At 45.4% G+C, this 22420-nt stretch overlaps 1 protein-coding gene, 1 long non-coding RNA gene and 1 other non-coding gene across 8 annotated transcripts in view; 2 read left to right on the top strand and 1 right to left on the bottom strand.

Annotated features, from left to right (window-relative positions):
• Positions 1-2147, bottom strand: part of APP (amyloid beta precursor protein) — a 287131-nt gene extending 284984 nt beyond the window's left edge. For all 6 annotated transcript variants that reach the window (XM_005548883.4, XM_005548884.4, XM_005548885.4 and 3 more), the window contains exon 1: positions 1944-2147. In XM_005548883.4, the coding sequence (XP_005548940.2) occupies positions 1944-2000 (57 nt within the window). In that variant the 5' untranslated portion in view covers positions 2001-2147. The remainder of the gene's footprint in view (positions 1-1943) is intronic.
• Positions 2148-2257: 110 nt separating this feature from the next.
• The window catches only part of LOC102115465 (uncharacterized), a 289733-nt gene continuing 269570 nt past the window's right edge, over positions 2258-22420 (top strand). The window contains exons 1-2 of the long non-coding RNA XR_012432083.1: positions 2258-2429; positions 6093-6171. This is a non-coding gene — a long non-coding RNA (uncharacterized lncRNA). The remainder of the gene's footprint in view (positions 2430-6092; positions 6172-22420) is intronic.
• LOC123572554 (U6 spliceosomal RNA) lies at positions 22170-22276 on the top strand. The gene has a single exon (XR_006697126.1). It is a non-coding gene; the product is annotated as a U6 spliceosomal RNA (small nuclear RNA).

The following is a 22420-nucleotide window of genomic DNA, read 5'->3' as shown; positions in this document are numbered from 1 at the left end:
AAGTTTTGACAAAAGCTTCAAAAATAAGGTTATCATATGCTTTTAATTCCTTAAGTATACGGTTTTTAATTTGTACTACGACCGGGAAAACGGGAATAATTCTACAAATGTAAGTCATGAGAGAAATCTGAATTCTCTTAGTTAAGAGCATTTTTTTAAAACATGGAAAACGAAATTCTTTAACTCTTAAAACAACCTGTCTTAACTAGCCCTAAGGTGATTCCTGAGCCACTTGTGGGTAAAAATCAGAAGGGAAAAAAGTTCAATGACCTTGCAAATTACGAACTAAAAAACTGTAATGGTGCGATAGTCTATACAGCCTCAGGAAAACATCTGTCCGGAAATTGCTTTTTTTCTTTTGGAAAATTACTAGGAGGTTGGGAGAAAAGAGGGGAAAAAACGGGGAGGGAAGGTTGCAAATGGTTAAGATGCCAAACAGGAATCCAACCGAAGTGAAATACAACCTTCTCTGGCCCAACTGTCATGCAAACAACTTCTAAGCATCTTTAGATGTAAAGAAAAACAGTCATTGTGCACAGGCGTTAGCTGAATGTTCGAGAGTTGGATGAATGGGGAAGACTTGTTATACACCTAGTGGTGGGTGGATTTCACTAGGCTGCAGCCTCCACACAGCTTTTCTTTGCTGCACTGCAGAGGCGCCATCTTCTCCGTCTTAATCTTCACTCAATTCAATCCTTTTATCTGTACCCTAAAAAAAAAGACCCTTTGGACCCTCCCCAGCATCCTGTGCCCCCAGGGGAACTAACCCAGAGTCCCCAGAGGTGTTAGGGAACAGGCCGCGCCTTAATAAGACAAACGCCTCCTTGGATGCACAGGACAGAGCCCGTGCCTCCCCACCATCCGCCACTGCCCTTTCCAGACGCACACCCTACTCTCCGCCTTATTTCCTCCCCGCCAAGGACTTTACAGCCCAGCAGGGAATTAAGCCTCAGAGGTGATCCGAGGGTGGGAAGCAGAGGGGCCCCAAGGCTCCGCCAGAGGCCCCGGCAGCGTCTCTGCCCCCTCCAGGGCGGACGCGCAGCCTGGGAGCCGGGCCGGAGTCTCGGTGGCGCACCGAGACTAACGCGGCTCGGCCCAGAGCGCCCGGGCCGGTGAGGGCGGGGTGTCGCGGCTTTTGTTCCCGGGGACCTTCTGCCTCTCAGGCAGAAGCTTAGGGTGCCAGCAAACTCCCGGGACGTCCAGGCTTGGCGAAGGTGCGGGGAGGCTATGGTTCTCCGACCCCTCCCATTTCTCGCAACTTACACAAAAGGGAGACGCGGCAATGCACAAAGTTTGCCTGCGGAAGACGGTGCGCGACCCCGGCGCCGGCTCGGGCTAGGGTCGCACCCAGGCGGCCGCCGCCAGCAGCCGCGAAAGAGGAGGTTCGAACAAGGAAGGGGGGTGGGGGTGAGAGGGGAAGGTGAAACGAGGCGGAGAACGCAGGGAAAAGCGAGGGGCCCCTAGCTTCCCGGGCTGTCCCGACTCCTCCTCCTCCCCAGGGCCCAAGAGAAAGGAAAGGGCAACGATTCAAGAGCAGAGGACTGGCTTCAGGGACGCTGCGTTTTCGGTTTTTCCACGTGCTCCTTCCCCCTTCCTCCCAGCTGAATGTCTCTCGCCTCCCCCGGACCCCGCTTCCAAGGCAGGGACTGAGTCGGGGTCTGGGCTCAGGGTCGTCCCCTCCCCTTCTCGCCCCTGGCTGGCGCGGAACCAGGGAGCCCAGCGCCTCTCCCGCTCCCTCTCCGCGGGCCGGAGCGCGCGTCCCTGGGGCAGGGCTGGGCCGAAAGCGAGGATGCGCTGGACGTCCGCAAGCGGGGGCGGAGAGGAGAGGGGTCCCCTTGACGGACCCTCGGCTTCTCTGCATTAAAGACTTGCGTTAAGGTCTTTGGGGGGATTGGGTCCCAGCCATGCCCGCCTCCCCCCGCCTTCCGAGGCGCGGCACCCACCTCCAGCGCCCGAGCCGTCCAGGCGGCCAGCAGGAGCAGTGCCAAACCGGGCAGCATCGCGACCCTGCGCGGGGCACCGAGTGCGCTGCTGTGCGAGTGGGATCCGCCGCGTCCTTGCTCTGCCCGCGCCACCGCCGCCGTCTCCGGGGGCCCCCGCGCGCGCTGCTCCGAGTGCTCTCGCCTACCGCTGCCGAGGAAACTGACGGAGCAGGAGCGCGGCGGCGAGGCTCGGAGCCAGGCAAGTCAGCTGATCAGGCCCACCCCGCTCGGCACTCGAGAGAGACCCCTAGCGGCGCCGCCGGGGAGCTGCGCCCGCTCGCGCCGGGAGGGGCCCGCGCGCCCCGGGCCCACAGGTGCAGCGCCCTAGGCGCCGCCTGCACCACACGCGCCCTCCTCAGCTCCCCGGCAGACAGCCCACCTGGGCTTCGGGAACAGTGGGAGGGAGAGTCTGGGGCCAGGAGAGGGACGGTGCAGGATCAGGGAAAGGTGAGTCCTAGGACGCTGGGGCTCTAGAAAAGTCGGGAGCGCTCCCGCTCGTCCCCGTGAGCTTGAATCATCCGACCCCGCAGGCCTCCCGGGGGTGTGGTATAAAGGACTGCTGCTAGGGTGCGTTTTTATCCGCATTTCGTTTTTTTCTCTCGGTTTGGAGAGGTGGGGCAGGCGTTTCTGGAAAAGAATGAGAACGAGTGAAGCTTAAAGGAAGTAGGATTTTCTTTGCTTGTTGAGACAGCAAAAGCCTCATTTTTTAACCCGCAACGTCAAAAGCAGCCACGAGCAACCTGGAATTTCTATCTTTAGAACGAACCAAAGGAGAAAGGCGCAGGACCTGGCAAAAAAGCGGGCAACCCATTTACTACTTCTTGAAAGCAGAGGGTTCTGGGCTTGGGTTTTGTTTCTTTCTTATGTTTTTGTTTGTTTTGGTTTTGTTTTGTTCAAGGGGGCGGTCAGTGTGGATTTTGCGGGGGGCGGGGGTCTTTTTTTGTTGTTGTTAAGCAGGGATGTAACATCCGCCTGAGTTGGGGACGAAGGAAAAATTAGGAGAGATTATTCGTATTCGACCCCCGTAAATGAGGACTCCTGACCTCAAACTCTGCCCTTGTTCTTCGTTGTGTCTGTCCTAAATTATAGAAATGAACCTTCTGCCATGCCACTTTCTCCTGGATTAAACACAAACCGTCCACTGTCCAGTTAGTGTCTAGATAGTTTAGAATACTCTAGAACTGCCCGTATGTATCCCCTGCTCTTGACCTGAAGTAGCATTAGTCACCAAGCCACACAGGGCTTGTGCGGAAGGACTGAAGCCAGGGAGTGCCCTGGCCCTTCCGAGGGCTGCACTGCAGCCTGCGTTCTCTCCCCTGCTCATTTCGCGACAAGGGTGCCTAGGCCCGGGAAGGATGGCTCAGCCAGTGGGGTATAGATTTCCTTCCTGGGACGTCATTTCTGTACCAGCTCCCCTAAATGTTGTCTCATGGCTTTCCCTGCACTCGGCATTCAATCTTGACCCTTGGATTACTTTTGCCCCTGAATGTCCTTTGAACGTCCTCAACAAAAAAGGGCAAATATTTGTTGTCATGCAGTATTTGTTTGTATGCTTCATGTCCTTTACTTCCTACTAAAGCCAAAGAAGCTGTTACTATTATGATTCCTATTTATCTATTTATACATCAGGAAAGTGAAACTAATGAACTCCCAAATCTAACAGCAAGTAAATGACATGAAGTTGGGACAGCAGGGAAAAGCCTAAAGTGACAGGACAAACCCAGTTGTTCACTGTCTACACCACATAAAGCCACCGCAATTCCCTATTTGTTCCAGGTCTGCATGAGCAAATAAGGCAAAAAAGAAGGCATCTGAATGCAAAGAGAAAGGTGGCCCAAAGCTACAAATTTTGCAGAGTCCATTGCAAAATGCAAATGTGAGACCTTTTGTTTCAAAATTAAGAATTTTAAGGCCTGGCCTGGTGTCTCATGTCTGTAATCCCAGCACTTTGGGAGGCCCAGGTGAGCAGATCACCTGAAGTCAGGAGTTCTAGACCAGCCTGGCTGACAGAGTGAAACCCCCATCTCTACTAAAAATGCAAAAATTAGCCGAGCATGGTTACTCATGCCTGTAATCCCAGCTACTCCAGAGGCTGAGGCAGGAGAATCGCTTGAACCTGGGAGGCGGAGGTTGCAGTGAGCCAAGGTCATGCCATTGCGCTTCAGTCTGGGCGATAGAGCGAGACTCTGTCTCAAAAAAAAAAAAAAAAAAAAAAAAGAATTTTTTTTTTTTTTTTTGAGACGGAGTCTCACGCTGTTGCCCAGGCTGGAGTGCAGTGGCGCGATCTCGGCTCACTGCAAGCTCCGCCTCCCGGGTTCCCGCCATTCTCCTGCCTCAGCCTCCTGAGTAGCTGGGACTACAGGCGCCCGCCACCGCGCCCAGCTAATTTTTTGTATTTTTAGTAGAGACGGGGTTTCACTGTGGTCTCGATCTCCTGACCTTGTGATCCGCCCGCCTCGGCCTCCCAAAGTGCTGGGATTACAGGCTTGAGCCACCGCGCCCGGCCAAAAAAAGAATTTTAAGATGTCGATGGCAGCTCCTCCCACCGCAGGGCCTGTAAGACTTCCCAGGGTTGCATGCCTGTGAAGCCAGCCCTGGGAAGGAGGAGGCAGTTTTAGTTTAAGAGTAAGAGACTTTTATTGAGCATGAAATTCAAAATTGTAGAGATGAGATCATAATCTATAAAAATTAAAGTTCTTAGATTTAGCAGTTTCTCTTTCCACTGTTGAAATTCACCACACTGACACATTCCCTGGTCAAGATGTTCCTAGGGGAAGATGATTTGCTGCTGATTGCGTCAGAATGATGGACATTGCCTGCATGTTCTCCGGTTCCTTCACTACTCAGAGATCCTGATGGCTTTTTGCTTCTCAGTCAGTACCTCTGTTCTGCATTTAATGCCATTTCCTGCCCTGAGGTATCTTCCAGATCCTCTAAGCACCAAATACAGGAACATCCCTAGTTAGAATCCTGCTGAGTTGGGGAAGGAACCAACAGCCACTTGTCTGCTGGAATTCCTACAACAGCATCCCCATCCTAGGTTTCAGTGTCTCCATTTGTGAGATATTCACCGGCTCTCCAGACTGTGCATTCTATCTTCAGGCATTTCTGGTTACTCGAACGTTCTTACCCCATTTAAAGCTCACATCCCCCGCCTTTAAACTCCCACTGAGATATCCTTGTATCCCCAGTGACCAAGCAGAATAATTCTTTTCCACACTTCAGATCTTTACACATTTGCCAGTGGTTTTCATGCTTCTTCCTCTAGAGTCTCCTCTTCACAAGGTAAAACAGGCACTTCCTTCAACAGTTGCATATTGGCATGTTTTCTGGTTCCCTCCACACCTTGGCCATTCTCTAGATGTGTTCTGGTTTGTCTGTGTCTTTTTACAGTACTCCACGTATGCTCTGACTACTGCAGCATGGGAGATGCTGCCTACCACTCTGCCTGGAGCCTCATGTTGCATTTGACTGTTTTAGTAACCGCATCCCACTGCAGACTCCAATTGGTCCAGATATCCCAGTTCTATTTTATGCATAGTCTGCTGGGCCACATTTCTGTCGTCTTGTGTTTAGGCTGTTATCTGCGCCCCATAAATATCACCAAAAGCAATCGTTAAGTCTGAGCCAGATGAGCATGTTGGGCTGCCGGAACTTACCATAGACTGGGTGGATCAAACACCAGAAATGTATTTCCTCACATTTGAGGAGGCTGGAAGTCTGAAATCAAGGTTTTGGCTGGGTTGGTTACTTCTGAGGCCTCTCTCCTTGGCTTGCAGATAGCCATCTGCAAGTATTGTCCCTGTATTCTCACATGGTCTTCCCTTTGTGTTTTACTGTGTCCTAATCTCCTCTTCTTATAAGGACACCAGATACTGGGTTAGGATCCACGCTAATGACCTCATTTAACCTTAATTACATGTTTGACCCTATCTCCAAATATGGTCACGTTTTGAGGTAGTGTCGGGTTAGGACTTGAACATATGAATTTGGGGGTGGGGGTACATAACAAGTAAGGACTTGGATTTAGAACAGCTAAGACTTATTCTATAATCCTGTCACTCATCTTTGGCCTTTATTTCCAATGAGCAATGGTTCTTTCATTTGCAGTTTGAAGATCATTCAACTCAACAGAAAAAAAAAAAAAAAGGAAAAGAAATGGAAGAGATCAGCTTTCTCTCTGTCCTGCGTGAGTATTGCGTGGTGATCCCCATGCAGCTAGCTTACCCCTCCCGCAATCATCAGGCTCTGAAAAGAAAGAAAATGACCTTTTATACTTTCCTTTAGAAAGTTTTGTCAAAGCTTAAACACTGACATTTGTTGACATTTAAAATCTGTATTAGTTTACTAGAGCTGCCATAACAAAATATCACAGACTGGGTGGCTTAAACCAAGAAATGTATTTTCTCACAGTTCCAGAAAAGTCTGAGATCAAGGTGCAGGTAGGATTGGAATCCTCAGAGGTCTCCTTGGCTTGCAGATGGCTGCACCAGTGCTAAGTCCCCACATGTTCTTTCCTCTGCACAAGTACCTCTGGTGTCTCTGTGTGTCCTAATCTCCTCCTCTTATAAGAATACCAGTCAGATTATATTAAGGTCCACCCCAGTGACCTTAATTTAATTAGCTCTTCAGAGGCCCTACCCAAATACAGTCATGTTCTAAGGTACCGGGGGTTAGGGCTGCAACAAATGAATTTTGAGGGAACATAAGTCTATAACTAAACTCCTAAAATGATTCTCACATTTTAAGCTACTCTCATGTCCGTCCTTGGGAGTGGATTCCTTCTACTTTGTATTCATGTCCTTTTGAAATCAGAAAGCTTCCTAGGTAACTAGGATATCTCTTTAGCTGCTTCCTAGTTGAATATATGGATTCTTTAGCCACTCCAGACTTCCAGTAGTGTTGGAAATTACCGTGCTTTCCATGAAGATGTGACCTTGCTGCCTATCATCTATGTTGGCAGACACAGTGATGCGTTTGAGAGTTCCACATGCCTCTTAACCTGTCTTTCCTCCCAAAACTATATGCTGATTCCTCATCAAAGACCAGAATTAGATCCTGAATTGTATTCATTCTCATCTCTTTCTACCTTCTCCAAGACAGGACAGGGTTAACTTCTTTATCTTAACGTCAGCCTTCAATATCTACAGAAGTCTAAACTGTAAATAACATTGAAGCTTTGCATAATAAAATTCTTTCCCCCGGTGGTGGGCAGTTTTTCACATAGTAAGATTCTTTTAATCTTTTCTTTCTTTTTAATGAGTAGACATAAAGAAATGCTTAAATAAATACTTATCAACTAACATACCTACGTTTAACTACACATACCTAACAGACCTGAATATAGGCAGAGGATGTGACATTTTACTTACCCTTTTATTAAAGTTACTGCTTCATTTATTGGTCTTTACTTCACTAGTGCATCCATAAAATGTTTACATGTTTTTTAAACAATAAAATAGTCTTAAAATTAGTCCTTCTCTGTAATAACTACATAAAACTGCTTTCGAGACAGCCTTCAGATCAACTAAATTATATTTTACAAATGGGCTTAGGTATTTCAGTAGTAACTCTATGGAACAACAAAATTCACTGTTTAAGCAGGGACCAATATTGGCAGCTGGCTTCCGTAACTTGTTTGAGGAATGTAGTAATTCCAAGGTTGCTGCAAGGACTAATGTACAAGAATATTCCTGTATTTTATGGAATAAAAAGGAAGAATAAGAGAGGAGAAAGAAGATAGTACCTACCAACCCCAGATGTAGGGAGTATGAAAATCCATCAAGTAGCCAGAAGATTTAATGGAGCCGTGTGGGTCTTACGTCAATTCTTTTCCTGAGAGAACTTTGGATAATAGGACAACAATATGCTCTGGTGGAAAAGAACTCAGGCCTTGAGAAAGCCTGACCACTACAGTTTCTGAAAAATGCTGCTTTCATTAGGTGGTGTGGTGATGAATTGTAAAGGCACCCAGCACAGTGCCTGGTTTACCACAGAAATCAGTTCTTTTTTCTTGAGAGAACAGCAATTCACAATAGCTGTCACTTAAGTGACCAGCATAATCCTGGCTTTGAGCTTGTGCTGACTTTGCCAGGGGCTGCCAGTTAGCACAATGGCTATCAACCCCATGTTATTTATTTGGGTTCCCTAAGTAATGTTTTGCTAATAAAAGCTCTAAATTTGTGAGTGATTTGCTCTTATTTATTTAATAAATAAATCAAAGTGGCATGATTTATTAATTTAATTAATTAATTGTTAGCAGTGGCACAGTCTCAGCTCACTGCAACCTCTACCTCCTGGACTCAAGTGATCCTCCACCTCAGCCTCCAGAGTAGCTGGGGCTACAGGTGCACACCAACATGTCCAGCTAATCTGTGTACTTTTTGTAGAGATGAGGTCTTGCCATGTTATCCAGGCTGGTCTTGAACTCCTGAACTCATGATCCACCCTCCCTGATCTCCTAAAATTTGGGGATTTTAGGCATGAGCCACCATGCCTGATTGATTTACTCTTATTTTAATTTAAATAAAAGCAACTCAGGGTTAGCATCATATCAGGCTACTCTCACTTCTAGTATCTCTCTTGAGTGTGGGAGTAAGGAATGGAGCTGCAGCTAGTTTGCTGAGAACTAGACAAAAGCCTGACCACTCCCTAGGGCGTGTGCCTAGGATGTGAAAGATAATGCCTCCTGTTTTCAGATGGCACAGTGCTTGGAAAGGCTGCTTGCCAGAGCTGTTGAAAGGATGCCACTGGGCTGGTCCTGCACAATGGAAGGCCACATCACATGCTCCAGGAGAGTCACTCCCCAGAGCGGCTGCAGGAAGCCACAGCTCTGTGGCCTGGGATCCTTGCCAACACTGAATACTAGTGATAGACATTGGAGTTGAGGGGATCTTATGCTTCAAGGCAGCTGGACCTCTTTTTCACTAGTCAAATCATACCTGGGGATTGTCTTTCATGTCCTGGAGACTTTGATGAGTAACTCGACTTTTAAAATCCAAGTGAAGGCTGTGGCCAGAGAAGCATGACCTGAACCTAAAATGAATGGGAACATTACAGTCTGACAAGCCTTGAGAATTCAGGTTCACATTGCCTAGTGAAACAACATCCTGAATGATGAAACAAACACACAAACCAACCAACAATTTGTGATCTGGGATACCAAAACAGACACTCCTTTATCACCTAAGAGGGACTGTAAGGTTAAGGAAACAAAGTTACCTATAGGGTTAGGGTTCGGGGACTGGCTGGCATGACCAATTTCTCAATTTCTATGGCTCTAAACTCCCTAATAATAGGAACTATCAGACCCATCCTCTGATTTACAACCCAGACCACTGCAACTCTGATTGGACTGAGGATCACCCTTACAAGCATTCTTTTCTGATAAGCAATTGCAGACCTGAAGCCAGTTTCAGCCAGTTTATGGAGGCTGTCCACAAACTGCCTTTGGGTCCTGTAGTCCACTTTTTGATGTAAAGAGCCAAATTCTACCTCATTTTAACACGAAAACCCTGCCCCAAAGTGTATATGGGATGTATGTCACATACGCGTTTACCCATTGCCCATGCACTCAGCTCCCCTCATAAATATGTATATCTTTTCCTCCAAACCTGCTGAATATGTATGACTCCATTGTGTGACATGGGCCCTGTGAGGCATGAAACCCAACTTGTCCTTCCCCTCTTTGAAGAGAGAGCACATTCGGCATATGCTGAAGACTATATCTTCCGGGTTTGCAAACTGATATTGCCAATAAAACAATTTTTAGTATTTAGCCTTCTATTATTTAGCCATCGCGATGGTCTTTTTTGATAAATTCACAAAGGCACCATCAACTTTGTCCCTGAGCAAACACCCACCTTCATCCCTCAAATAACATTTTTGTCCCATGTGAAATTTATTCAGTTAAAGTAAATATAACTATTAGAAACAAAAGGGTTCAGTATTGGTGGATCAGTAAAAAAATGTTTATATTCTCACTACAGGTGAGAATAAAAAAAAAGACTGGTACATTTGCTCCCATTAAGGAGCTAATGTTTATATGAGAAAAACATCTGGGCAAAAGAAAAAAAAAGCACAGTGAAAAAAAGTACATCGGTAAGTACAATTTAGCATACAGTATTTGTGCATATATATGTGAATTCATCAGAAGAAAATTAAACATCGGGCGTGGTGGCTTGTGCCTGTAATCCCAGCATTTTGGGAGGCTGAGGCAGGAGGATCACTTGAGCCCAGGAGTTCAAGACCAGTTTGGGCAACAAAGTGAGACCCTGTCTCTACAAAAAATAAAATATATTTTTTAAAATTTAAAAATTTTGGCCCAGCATGATGGCTCACACCTGTAATCTCAGCACTTTGGGAGGTCGAGGCAGGTGGGTTACTTGAGGTCAGGAATTTGAGACCAGCCTGGCCAACATGGTGAAACCCTGCCTCTACTAAAAGTACAAAAATTAGCTGGGCATGGTGGCAGGCACCTGTAATCCCAGCTACTCAGGAGGCTGAGGCACGAGAATCACTTGAACCCAGGAAGCAGAGGTTACAGTGAGCCAAGATCATGCCACTGCATCCAGCCTGGCAACAGAGCAAGACTCCATCTGGAAAAAATAATAATAATAAAAAATTTTTTTTTAACAAGAAAATGAGAGTTACAGACCTGTAGCGTTGAAAGTGTGAATAAGGGACATTCAGAGGAGGTTTTTTGTTTTTGTTTTTGTTTTCAGGGTATTTGATAGCAACCATTAAGAAAGAAGAAAAAGAGGAAGTTCCAAGGAGAAACCATGTAAATACATCAAGAATGTTCATGCTGGGGGTGGTAAATGGGAGTTAGCTATAGGAAGAGATTTTGTTTTGTTTTGTTTTTGAGACTGAGTCTCGCTCTGTCACCTAGGCTGGAGTGCGGTGGTGTGATCTCAGCTCACTGCAACCTCCACCCGCCAGGTTCAAGTGATTCTCCTGCCTCAGCCTCCCGAGTAGCTGGGATTACAGGCATGCACTACCACGTCCAGCTAATTTTTGTATTTTTTAGTTAGAGACAGGGTTTCATCATGCTGGCCAGGCTGGTCTCGAACTCCTGACCTCAAGTGATCCGCCTGCCTCAGCCTCCCAAAGTGTTGGAATTACAGGTGTGAGGCACCACGCCTGGCCAGGAAGAGGTCTTAATGTTAGAAGAGCTGAGGAATTTAGGTCAGATGGAATGGGCAGCAGTGGGCAACTACTCACTACAGATTTCCCGATCATGATCTGACATTTTAACATTTCTAGAGGTTTGTCCACGGGCAAAGCAGAGGGAGATTTGGAGGATGAAAAAGTTGAGATCAGGAAGAGAAGGAAGAAGAATGTGCCAGGGGTTCCAGGAATGACCATAGATAGGGTCTGTGAAAAGTTTGTGAAAAAATCACACAAGGACACCTTATTACTAATAAGGATGCCTAAAGATTACAGTGTGTCAAGCTGAGGACAGACGGGATCTCTGAACACTCATGAGTTATATTGGGTTAACACTGCATGTCACAAATGAAGAGGTGAAAGAGTAAGGGGAAGAGAAGGGAGGGTTTATACCCAGTTCTGTCTTACCTGAACACCTTTAGTGACAATGCTGAGCTGCAAAGGAGAAAAGGTGATTTGAAAACTTTTTTTTTTTTTTTGAGAGAGTCTCAGTCTCACTGTCTTGCCTAGGTTGGAGTGCAGTGGCGTGATCTTGGCTCACTGCAACCTCTGCCTCCAGAACTCAAGCTATCCTCCTGCCTCAGCCTCCTGAGTAGGGGTGGGATTGCAGGCGCACATACGCCTGGCTAGGTTTTTGTTTCTTTTTTTTTTTTTTAGTATTTTAGTAGATAGGGGTTTCACCATTGCCTAGGCTGGTCTTGAACTCCTGGCCTCAAGTGATCCACCTGCCTCAGCCTCCCAAAATGCTGTGATTGCAGACATGAACCACTGCAGCCAGCCTGAAATCTTTTTTTTAATGAGGGAAATAATAAGTTTAATTTTCATTTCGTATGTAGAAATCAGAGGTACGTGCAATAGGAATTAACTTGAATATGATGTATAAAGTTTGAAGGAAAGGTGAGTGATAGATGAACATTGGTGATGTAACTCTGGAAGTTGTCTGTCATAACTGATGACTTACCCCATCATATGTGCTGAAAACTGCTCAGATGAAGTTAACAACTTGATATTACAAAATAAGCATACATGTTTTGTGTCTGTAAGAACCTGATGGTCATTTGGAGACTTACTTAGTACTTGAGGGATGAGCTATAGATAGCCCTGTGTATTAGGGTTTTCCAAACCAACAGAACCAATGGGATATATAGAGAGATATACAAAGACACTTCTTTTAGGAATTGGCTCAGGAGATTATAAAGGCCAAGAAGTCCCAACATGTGCCCCCTGCAAGCTGAAGAACCAGGAAAGCCAGTGTAATTCTTGCATCTGAGGCTGAAGGGCTGAAGAGTGGCTGCTGGTATTGAAGGCTCAAGAACCTGGAGCTCTGAAGTCAAGGGCAGGAGCAGATGATGGATGTCCCAGCTTCAGAAGAGAGAGCAAATTTGCCTTCCTCCACCTTTTTTATGATTCCTATGCTCCATTAATTGAATGATGCCCACTCACATCAGTGAGGATGGGTTTTGGTACCCAGTCTATTGATTCAAATGCTATTCTCTTCCAGAAATACTCTCACAGACTCGCCCAGAAACAATATTTTACCAGCTATCTGGGCATCCCTTAACCCAGGATGGGCTAAGGGGCAAGTGGACACATAAAATTAACCACCATACCCTGTAAATATGGTATGAGAAGGGATCGAGTCATATTTCATACCAAGATTATTCTCCAATGCATAGATGCCTTGGAATAACACTTCTTATAAGATAATGAATAACATTTTCTAGCACAAGTTCCAAACTGTGTATCATGGAACCCTAGCTCAGTCGTATGTTGCTCGGTGTTGCATGCATACCCGAAAAGAGGTCTGTAATCAAGTAACTTTGAGAAATAGGAGGTTAAGTAAAATTAAACAAATACCTTCACTTTAAGATGCACACAATTTTTTAAGATGATTATCTGCATTTTGAATTTTAAAGAAGGTAAGTAGCTTCAGTATGTAGCATCATTCCCTCTCCCCATTTCTTTTTTCTTTTTCCTTTTTTTTTAGACATAGTCTCACTCTGTTCCCCAGGCTGGAGTGCAGTGGCAAGATCTCTGCTCACTGCAGGCTCTGCCTCGAGGGTTCAAATGATTCTCCTGCCTCAGCCTCCTGAGTAGCTGGGATTACAGGTGTGTGCCACCATACCCGGCTAATTTTTTTTTTTTTTTTTTTTTTTTGTATTTTTAGTAGAGACGCAGTTTCACCATGTTGGCCAGGCTGGTCTTGAACTCCTGACCTCAAGTGATCCACCCACCTTAGTCTCCCAAAGTGCTGGAATTACACGCACACACGACCACACTTAGCTAATTTTTGTATTTTAGAAGAGACGGGGTTTCACCATGCTGACTGATCTCGAACTCCTGGCCTCAAGTGTTCCACCCACCTGGGTCTCCCAAAGTGCTGGGATTACAGGCGTGAACCGCCGTGCCTGCCTGGCCCCCTCCCCATTTTTTGTTTTTGTTTGCTGCGTCGACTCCTAGTGTTGCACAAAGCATGCTTTAGGTAACATGGTTTGGAAGCATTCGAATTGAACCCTTGGATTTTTTTTAGACCCTTGTAGAAGTGAAGGTTTATAGTGTACATTTTTGTCAAAGCAGATGGGTTCTTTTCACTGCAAGTTGTTTTCACACATGACCTTGAAAATAAATTAATAAAGAAAAAAGGTAGAAATATTAGGCTGACAGACATTTTAAAGTAGGGCATAAGATGCCATAAAAAGCCTTTTGAAAGTTTAAAATAGGAGTTAAAGTGTGTGTTATATGGAAGATACCAGATTAGAGTCTTTGAATATTTATTATATAAATGTGCAGGTATATGACCAGCTTCTTCCCAGTTTGGGGGAGAAATGGGACGGCATTCAGTTCACATTTGAGAGTGCTTCTCTTTAAATTTTCATAAGTGGAAAGGAAGAAGATCACTAAGTTTACAAAGACAAGTCCCAGAATAGGACTCTCCTTCACTGTTTTGCCTTTAATCATCTGGTGGGAGGGCCCTCAAGAAGTGGCCAGGACCGTATGAAGATTGGTGAAGAGTTTCAAGGAGGAGAATTGAAGGAGACAGCTATGGGATTAATTTTGAGAGATACCTTTGCTGAAATGTCTCATAAAGTATACATGGAGAGCAAGGGCACGAGGAGATAGAGAACTCTCTGGGCCAAACAATAAATCAGAATTTCCATAGTTTTCCTCTGTTAGTCCTTATTGAAAAATTCATCTACTGCTAATGGTGTCAAGTGGCCCTGGCAGCCCTCATTATTGTACCAAAAAGCAAAACAAGGAAAAGGTTTAGGGAGCCAAGTCTAAAAGGAATATCATTTATGTTTCCCAACAATCAGTAAAAACAGATTCTGTTACCTAAACCTTGCAGAACCAAGGGTCCTAATACTCACTTTATTCTGGCGAGTTTGTCCGTCTAATAAAAGATACTGACAGGCCAGGTTCTTTTCTTAGATAAACAGTAAAATAACATGGCTATAAACAGAAAAAAATGGTGAAAACACAAATGTTGGTATATTAGGGCATTCTTGCATTGCTAAAAATAAATATCTGAGACTAGGTAATTTATAAAGAAAACAGGCTGGGTGCAGTGGCTCACGCCTGTAATCCCAGCACTTTGGAAGGTTGACGTGGATGGACAACCTTGGGTCAAGAGTTCGAGACCAGCCTGGCCAACATGGCAAAACCTCATCTCTACCAAAAATACAAAAATTAGCTGGGTCTGGTGGCACACACCTGTAATCCTAGCTACTCAGGAGGCTGAGGCAGGAGAATCACTTGAGCCTGGGAGCAGAGATACTGCCACTGCACTCCAGCCTGGGCCACAGGATAAGACTCCATCTCAAGAAAAAGAGAGAGATTTAATCAGCTTATGATTCTGCAGGCTTTGCAGGAAACCTGATGCTGGCATCTGCTTGGCTTCTGGTGAGGCCTCAGGAAGCTTACAATCATGATGGAAGGTGAAGGGGGAGTAGGGATGTCACATGACCAGAGCAGCAACAAGACAGAGCATGGTGCCACACACTTTTAAACAGCCAGATCTCATGAGAAGTCACTCATCACAAGGACAGCAACAAACAGATGGTGCTAAACCATTCATGAGAAATCCACCCCCATGATCCTATCACCTCCTACCAGTCCCGCCTCCAATACGGGGGATTACAATTCAACATGAGATTTGGGTGGAGATAAATATACAAACTATATCATTCTGCCCTTGGCCTCTCTCAAATCTCATGTCCCTCTCTCATTTCAAAATATAATCATGCCTTCCCAACAGTCCCCAAAAATCTTGACTTGTTCCAGCATTAACTCAAAAGTCCAAAGTCCAAGTCCAAAGTCTCATCTGAGACTCATCTCTTTCCATCTATGAGCCTGTAAAATCAAAACAAGTTATTTACTTCCAAGATATAATGGGAGAACCAGCATTGGGTAAATATTCCCATTCCAAAAGGGAGAAATCAGAGAAACCAAAAGAAAGGGGCTATAGTCTTCATGCAATTTCAAAACCCAGTAGGGCAGTCATTAAACCTTAAAGCTCCGAAATAATTTCCTTTGACTCCATGTCCCACATCCAGGGCACACTGGAGCAAGGGGTGGGCTCCCAAGGCTATGGGCAGCTCTGCCTCTGTGGCTTTGCAGCTGGGTACAGCCCTCGTGGCTGCTCTCACAGATTGTTGAGTGCTATGACTTTTCTAGGCACAAGGTGTAAGCTGCTGGTAGATCTACCATCCTCAGGCCTAGAAGGCAGGGGCCCCCTTCTCACAGCTCTGCTAGGCCGTGCCCCAATGGGGACTCTGTGTGGGGTCTCCAACACCATACTTCCCCTTGTCACTGCCCTAGTAGAGGTTGTCTTTGGAGTCTCTGCACCTGCAACAGATTTCTGCCTGGGCACCCAGGCTTTCTTGTACAGCCTCTGAAATCTAAGTTGAGGCTGCCAAGCATTCTTCAATCTTATATTCTGTGCACCTACATACATAACACTGTGTGGAAGCCTCCAAGTCTTATGGCTTGCATTTTCCAAAGCGGCAGCCCAAGCTGTACCTGGGTCCCTGTGAACCGCAGCTGGAGCTCGAGTAGCTGGGATATGGAGAGCAATGTTCCAAGGCTGTGCAGGGCAGGGGGGCCTTGGGCCTAGCCCACAAAACCGTTCTTTCTTCCTAGCCCTCTGGGTCTGTGAGGGAAGGGGCTGCTGCAAAGGTCTCTTAAATACCTTCAAGGCCTTTTCCCCATTTTCTTGGATATTACTGTCTGGATTCTTTTTAGTTAGGCAGATACCTCTAGCAAGTGGTTTGCTCTGCAACCTGATTGGGTTCTTCCCATGAAAATGGGCTTATCTTTTTGAACACATGGCCAGGCTGCAAATTTTCCAAACTTGTATGCTGTCCTTCCCTTATGAGTTCCAGCTTTAAGTCACTTCTTTGCTCCTATATCTGAGTTGGGCTGCTAGAAGCAGCCAGATCAATTCTTGAATGCTTTGCTGCTTAGAAATTTCTTCTGCCAGGTACCCTAGGTCATCAACCTCACAAGTTCAAACTTCCACAGATTCCTGGGGCCTGAAGACAATGCAGCCAAGTTCTTTGCTAAGGCATAGCGCATGTGATCTTTGCTCCAGTTCCCAATAAGTTTCTCATTTCCATCTGAGACGGTGGCAGGCCTGGACTTCACTATGCATATTTCTGTCAGCTTTTGGTGACAACCATTTAACCAGTCTCTAAGAAATTCCACACTTTCCCTCATCTTCCTGTCTTCTGAGCTCTCCAAATTCTTCCAACCTCTGCCCAGTTCCAAAATCACTTCCATATTTTCAGATATCTTTATAGTGATGCCCCCATTTCTCAGTACCAATTTTCTGTGTTAGGTCGTTCTTGCATTGCTATAAAGACATACCTGAGATTTGTAAATTGGTAAAGAAAAGAGGACTATTTCCCTCACACTTCTGTAAGCTTTAGATGAGGCACAGTGCTGGCATCTATTTGGCTTCTGGTGAAGCTTCAGGGAGCTTTCAATCATGGTAGAATGCAAAGGGGAAGCAGGCACGGCACATGGTGAATGCATGTGATGAGCAGGAGAGAGAGAGAGCAGTTGGGGGTGTTGCCCCACACTTTTAATGAGACCAGATCTCATGTGAACTCAGAGGGAGATCTCACTTATCACCAAGGGAGTGGCCCAAGCCATTCATGAGGGATCCACCTGCATAATTCAGACACCTCCCACCAGCTTCTACCTCTAACACTGGGATTACACCTCAACATGAGATTTCGACAGGGGCAAATATCCAAACTATACCATTTGGTTTTCAGGTCATTCCAGAGCACTAGCTCTACCCTGGCTTAAATCCTGAAAGATATCAAATTTATGCTAGTTTTTGACCAACATAAGAAAACAGGTCAAAGATTTGCTTAGTCGATTGTACCATTTCTGCCTTAACTACTTGGGAGCTACTGGGAATTTCTATTTTTAAAATCAGGTTGTATCAAGATTGTTTGGTGCTTTTTTTTTTTCTTTTTTTTTTTTGTTTGAGACAGAGTCTTGCTCTGTTGGCCAGGCTGGAGTGCAGTGGCGTGATCTCTGCTCACTGCAAACTCCACCTCCCGGGTTCACGCCATTCTCCCGCCTCAGCCTCTCAGTAGCTGGGACTACAGGCGCCTGCCACCATGCCTGGCTAATTTTTTGTGTTTTTAGTAGAGACGGGGTTTCACCGTGTTAGCCAGGATGGTCTTAATCTCCTGCCCTCGTGATCCACCCGCCTTGGCCTCCCAAAGTGCTGGGATTACAGGCGTGAGTCACTGTGCCCAGTCCTGTTTGGTGCTTTTTGACCAAAATCTCTAAATAACTCCAAAAGCCATAAACAGACTATAGCTAGAAAAAAGCAGACAAAGATATTAGAAACCAAGCTTGAGTAACTCAAGTCTTTAATGCTGTCTTACTAGTCTCAGTAATTCAACACCTAGGAAACATCCACAGAAGACATTTTATCAATCAAAACAAAGAAGCTCGGGCAAGCACTGCGATGTGTGCTCACTCATAGGTAGACTTGTTTTTGAAATTAGTTTTCAGTGATATTCATTCAGTGTAAGATTTAGTCTCCATAAACTGAAGCACAGCACAACTTGAAGCTTTACTGGACCCTTGGGAGTGAGAAGCAGTTCTGTAAGGTGTCTGTGATTAAGTAGCAGTTTCATCCTGATTTTTCAAGCTCAGCGCTCTCTACACTTTCACATGCTTGAAGACAAGATGTTGAACAATTGGCCCAGAGAAGTTTTTCCTCTCATTTATGTAATCTTCTGGTAAGGAAGGAAGGATGTGACTTAACATGATTCTCCTTCAATCTGAACATGCCAGTGTACCTTCTTTCCCATCCCATTTAATATATACTCTGTGCCTGTTTTTGTTGTTGTTGTTTGTTTTTTGAGACACTCTGGTCTCACTCTGTTGCTCAGGCTGGAGTACAGTGGCATAATCATGGCTCACTGCAGCCTCAACCTCCAGGGCTCAAGCAATCCTCTTACCTTGGTCTTCTGAGTAGCTGGGACTACAGGTGGGTACCACCATGCCCAGCTAATTCCTTCAAATTTTTCATAGAGATTGGGTCTTACTTTGTTGCCCAGGCTGATCTCAAACTCCTGGGCTCGAGTCTCCCAAAGTGCAGGGATTGCAGGAGTGAGTCACTGTGTTTGGCCTCCGGGACTATCTGAAGTCTCTTTTTCACAACTCCTGTTTTTCACAGCTCCTGTTAGTTGAGGAAAAAACATCTGGAATTACAGTGTTTACAACTGAAAGGGATGAAGTAGTCATTTAGGCCACGTCTTTAATTTGTTGAGGATTTACTGGAGAGCCAGATAAATGAAGTCCTTTGCATATGGTCATTTGAATATTTATTGGCAAAGCTTGGCCTTTGTCCCCCTGACTTCTCATTTCATCTTGTGGTGCTTCCAGGATATGGCCACTTTGCTAGACCTGAGTCATAAAAACAATGGGGTGCTAAGACCAGCCATACTATATGAAGTGGTGACAGTTTCCTCACCTAAAGTTGGGTTATCTTTCTGGAATCTTAGAGTTGGAACCCAAATCAGAAATCAACTGTTTGATCCTCCCACCAAGGCAGGTGTCTCTCTTGCAATATTCTTGAGACAATCATCTGGTTTCTGCCTCCTTACTTTCTATTATCAGGAGCCAGCTTCAGGAAATATAACATTTCACTAGAATTTGTGTGTTGTTACATATAGCTAAAATTTACCTTCTCTTCATTTCCGTCCTTATATCCCAACACTGCCCCATGGAGTAACACCAAACGCAAAGACAAACTGTGCTTTCGGCCACAGGACACTCCTTTAGAAGTGTTAAAATACTTATCCAGTATTTCCTCAAGCTTCTTTTGTTTTTTCTCAAAGCTAAATATCTGAGTTGTCTAAACTGTGCCTTGTAGGTTACAGTTGCTGGATCCTTTGTGATGCTGAACTTTGGATATATTCCTTTTGGCAAATGACTGTATCCTATTTATCCACTAATTCGACAGATATTTAATAAGCACCTACTAAGTTGACGGAGATTTTAAAAATACAAGCATGTGAATAAGAAAATATACAAAGTGGTATATAACAATACAGGCTGTGGAGAAAAGTTAAGCAGAGCAAGGGGAGGTGGAAAATTTGTGTATGGTTAGGAGCTTGGTGCCTTGCTATTCTGTTAATACTCTCAGTGATCAGGAAAGGCCTCACTGATGTAGTGAGCTTTGAGCAAACATGTAAAGGAAATGAAGGAGGAAGACTTGCCACTGTCTGGGGAGAGAGGATTTGGGCATAGAGAATAGCTCCTGAGGCAGAAATAAGTCTGATGTGTTTGGAGAACAGCAAGGTGGCCCTTGAGGCTCCAGTGGAGGGCGTAAGTGGGAGAGTGGGAGGAAGTGAGGTCAGGGAGGTTGTTACGGGCTGAGTGGTGTCTCCCTGGAATTCATGTGTTGAAGCCATAAGCCCCAGAACCTCAGCACATGACTGTGTTTCGACATAGTGTCTTTAAAGACCTAAAATGAGGTCATTAGGGTGGGCCGTAATCCAATATGACTGATTTTCTCACAAGAAGAGGAAATTAGGACACAGATGGGCACAGAGGGAAGACCATGTGATGACACAGGGAGAAGAGAGCCATCTATAGCGATAAGCCAAGCGGAGAAGCCCCCAGAGAAGCCAATCCTGTTGACACCTTCATCTCAGGCTTCCAGCCTCCAGAATTGTGAGAAAATAAATTTCTGTTGGTTAAGTCACCCAATCTGTGGTACTTTATTATGGCTGCCCTAGAAAGCTAACACAGAGGGGAAAAGGGCCAGATAGTGTAAGACCTTGAAAACCATTTTCAGTTCTTTGAGCAGAAGGGGAGCCAGTGAGGGTTTCTGAGCAGATGAAGGTGATGATTTGGCTCATATTTTAAAAGCATCACTCTAGCTTCTGTACTGAAAGCAGTCTATGGGGAGGCAAGGACAGAAGGAAGAAAACCAGGAGGAGGCTGTTGCAGAAATGTACATGAGGGTGGAAGGCGGTGAGGAGAGGGAAGTTTTGGAATATATTCTGAAGTTAGAGCCAAAAGGATTTTCTGATGAACTGGAATTGTGATGTGTGAGAGAGAAAGGAGTCAAAGATGACCCAAGGCTTTTGGCCACAGCAACTTGGAGAATGGAGTTAACATTCATCGAGATGGAAAGGACTGTCGGAGCAGTGGGCTTTTTTTTTTTCTTCTTCTTCAGCTTTTAAGTTAAGGGGTACATGTGCAGAATGTGCAGGTTTGTTACATAGGTAAACGTGTGCCATGGTGGTTTGCTGCACAGATCATCCCATCACGTAGGTATTAAGCCCTGCATCCATTAGCTATTCTTCCTGATGGAGCAATGGGTTTTAAGGGGGAGGACCAAGAGTTCAGTATGGACACATTAAGATTAAGATGCCTACTCATCTTTGAGTTTGAAATGCCAGCTAGGCTGTTGGATGTATGAATTTAGAATTCAGAGGAGTGGTCAGGGTAAAGATACAGATGGTACTGAGTGAGATCACTTAGGGTGAAATGAGGACAAAAAGGAGGATTTGGAAGCTGGGGACGGTGGCTCATGCCTGCAATTCCAGCACTTTGGGAAGCTGAGGTGAGTGGATCACTTGAGGCCAGGAGTTCAAGACCAGCCTGGCCAGTATGGCAAAACCCTGTTTCTACCAAAAATAGAAAAATTTGCCAGGCGTGGTGGCAGGTGCTGTAATCTCAGCTACTCAGGAGGTTGAGGCATGAGAATGGCTTGAACCTGGGAGACAGAGGGTGCAGTGAGCTGAGATGGCGCCACTACACTCCTGTCTGGGCCACAGAATGAGACCCAGTTCCCCTGAACTCCCCACAAGTAAAGGATTTGGGATTAAGCCCTACTGTACTTGGAAATGTTGAGGTTGTTAAGATGAGCAGGAACCAGAGAAGCAAGCAGAGGAGGGGCAGCAAGTGGAGTAGGAAGCGAAAGAGGGTGGTTTCCAAGAAGCCAAGTCGAGAATGTGTTTCATGAGGACAGAATGACTACTGGGTTAATGCTGCAGATACTGTGTGTTTAATAAGATAAGGACTGCGTTGTATTTAGTGATAGAGAAGTCACTGGTGACATTGACAAGAGCCAGTTCAGAATGGTGGGGACAGAAGTATGATTTGAGTGGGCTCAAGAGAGAGTAGAGGAAAGAACTTTGAGTCAGCAATGATTAAAATATTCTTTTGGAGGACTTTTGCTATGAAGGGAGCAAAAAGCTGAAGGTAGCTAAAGGGAAATACGAAGAGAAAGTAATTTTATTATTATTTTTTGAGACAGAGCTTACCCAGGTTGGAGTGCAGTGGTGGGATCACAGGTCACTGCAGGCTCAACCTCCTTCACTCAAGTGATCCTTCTATTTCAGCCTTCTGAGTAGCTGGAACTACAGGCACATGCACCACACCCAGCTAATTTTTTTATGAGCTTGAGCCCAGGAGTTTGATACCAGTCTGGGCAACATAGTGAAATGCCATCTGTACAAAAAAATACAAAAATTAGTGCTTGCTTCAGCAGCACCTATACTAAAATTGGAACAATACAGAGAAGTTTAGCACAGCCCCTGTGCAAGGATGACACGCACATTCGTAAAACGTTTCATATATTTGTAGAAGCACATAGAAAAAAAACACCAAAAATTAGCCAGATGTGGTGGCGTGTGCCTATGGTCCCAGCTACTTGGGAGGCTGAGGTGGGAGAATCACCTGAACCTAGGAGGTTGAGGTTGCAGTGAGCCGTGATTGCACCACTG

Source organism: Macaca fascicularis, chromosome 3, assembly GCF_037993035.2.
Source record: "Macaca fascicularis isolate 582-1 chromosome 3, T2T-MFA8v1.1".
Lineage (NCBI taxonomy): Eukaryota > Metazoa > Chordata > Mammalia > Primates > Cercopithecidae > Macaca > Macaca fascicularis.
Note: the sequence above shows the minus strand (reverse complement) of the source record. Positions and strands in the feature narration are given on the sequence as shown.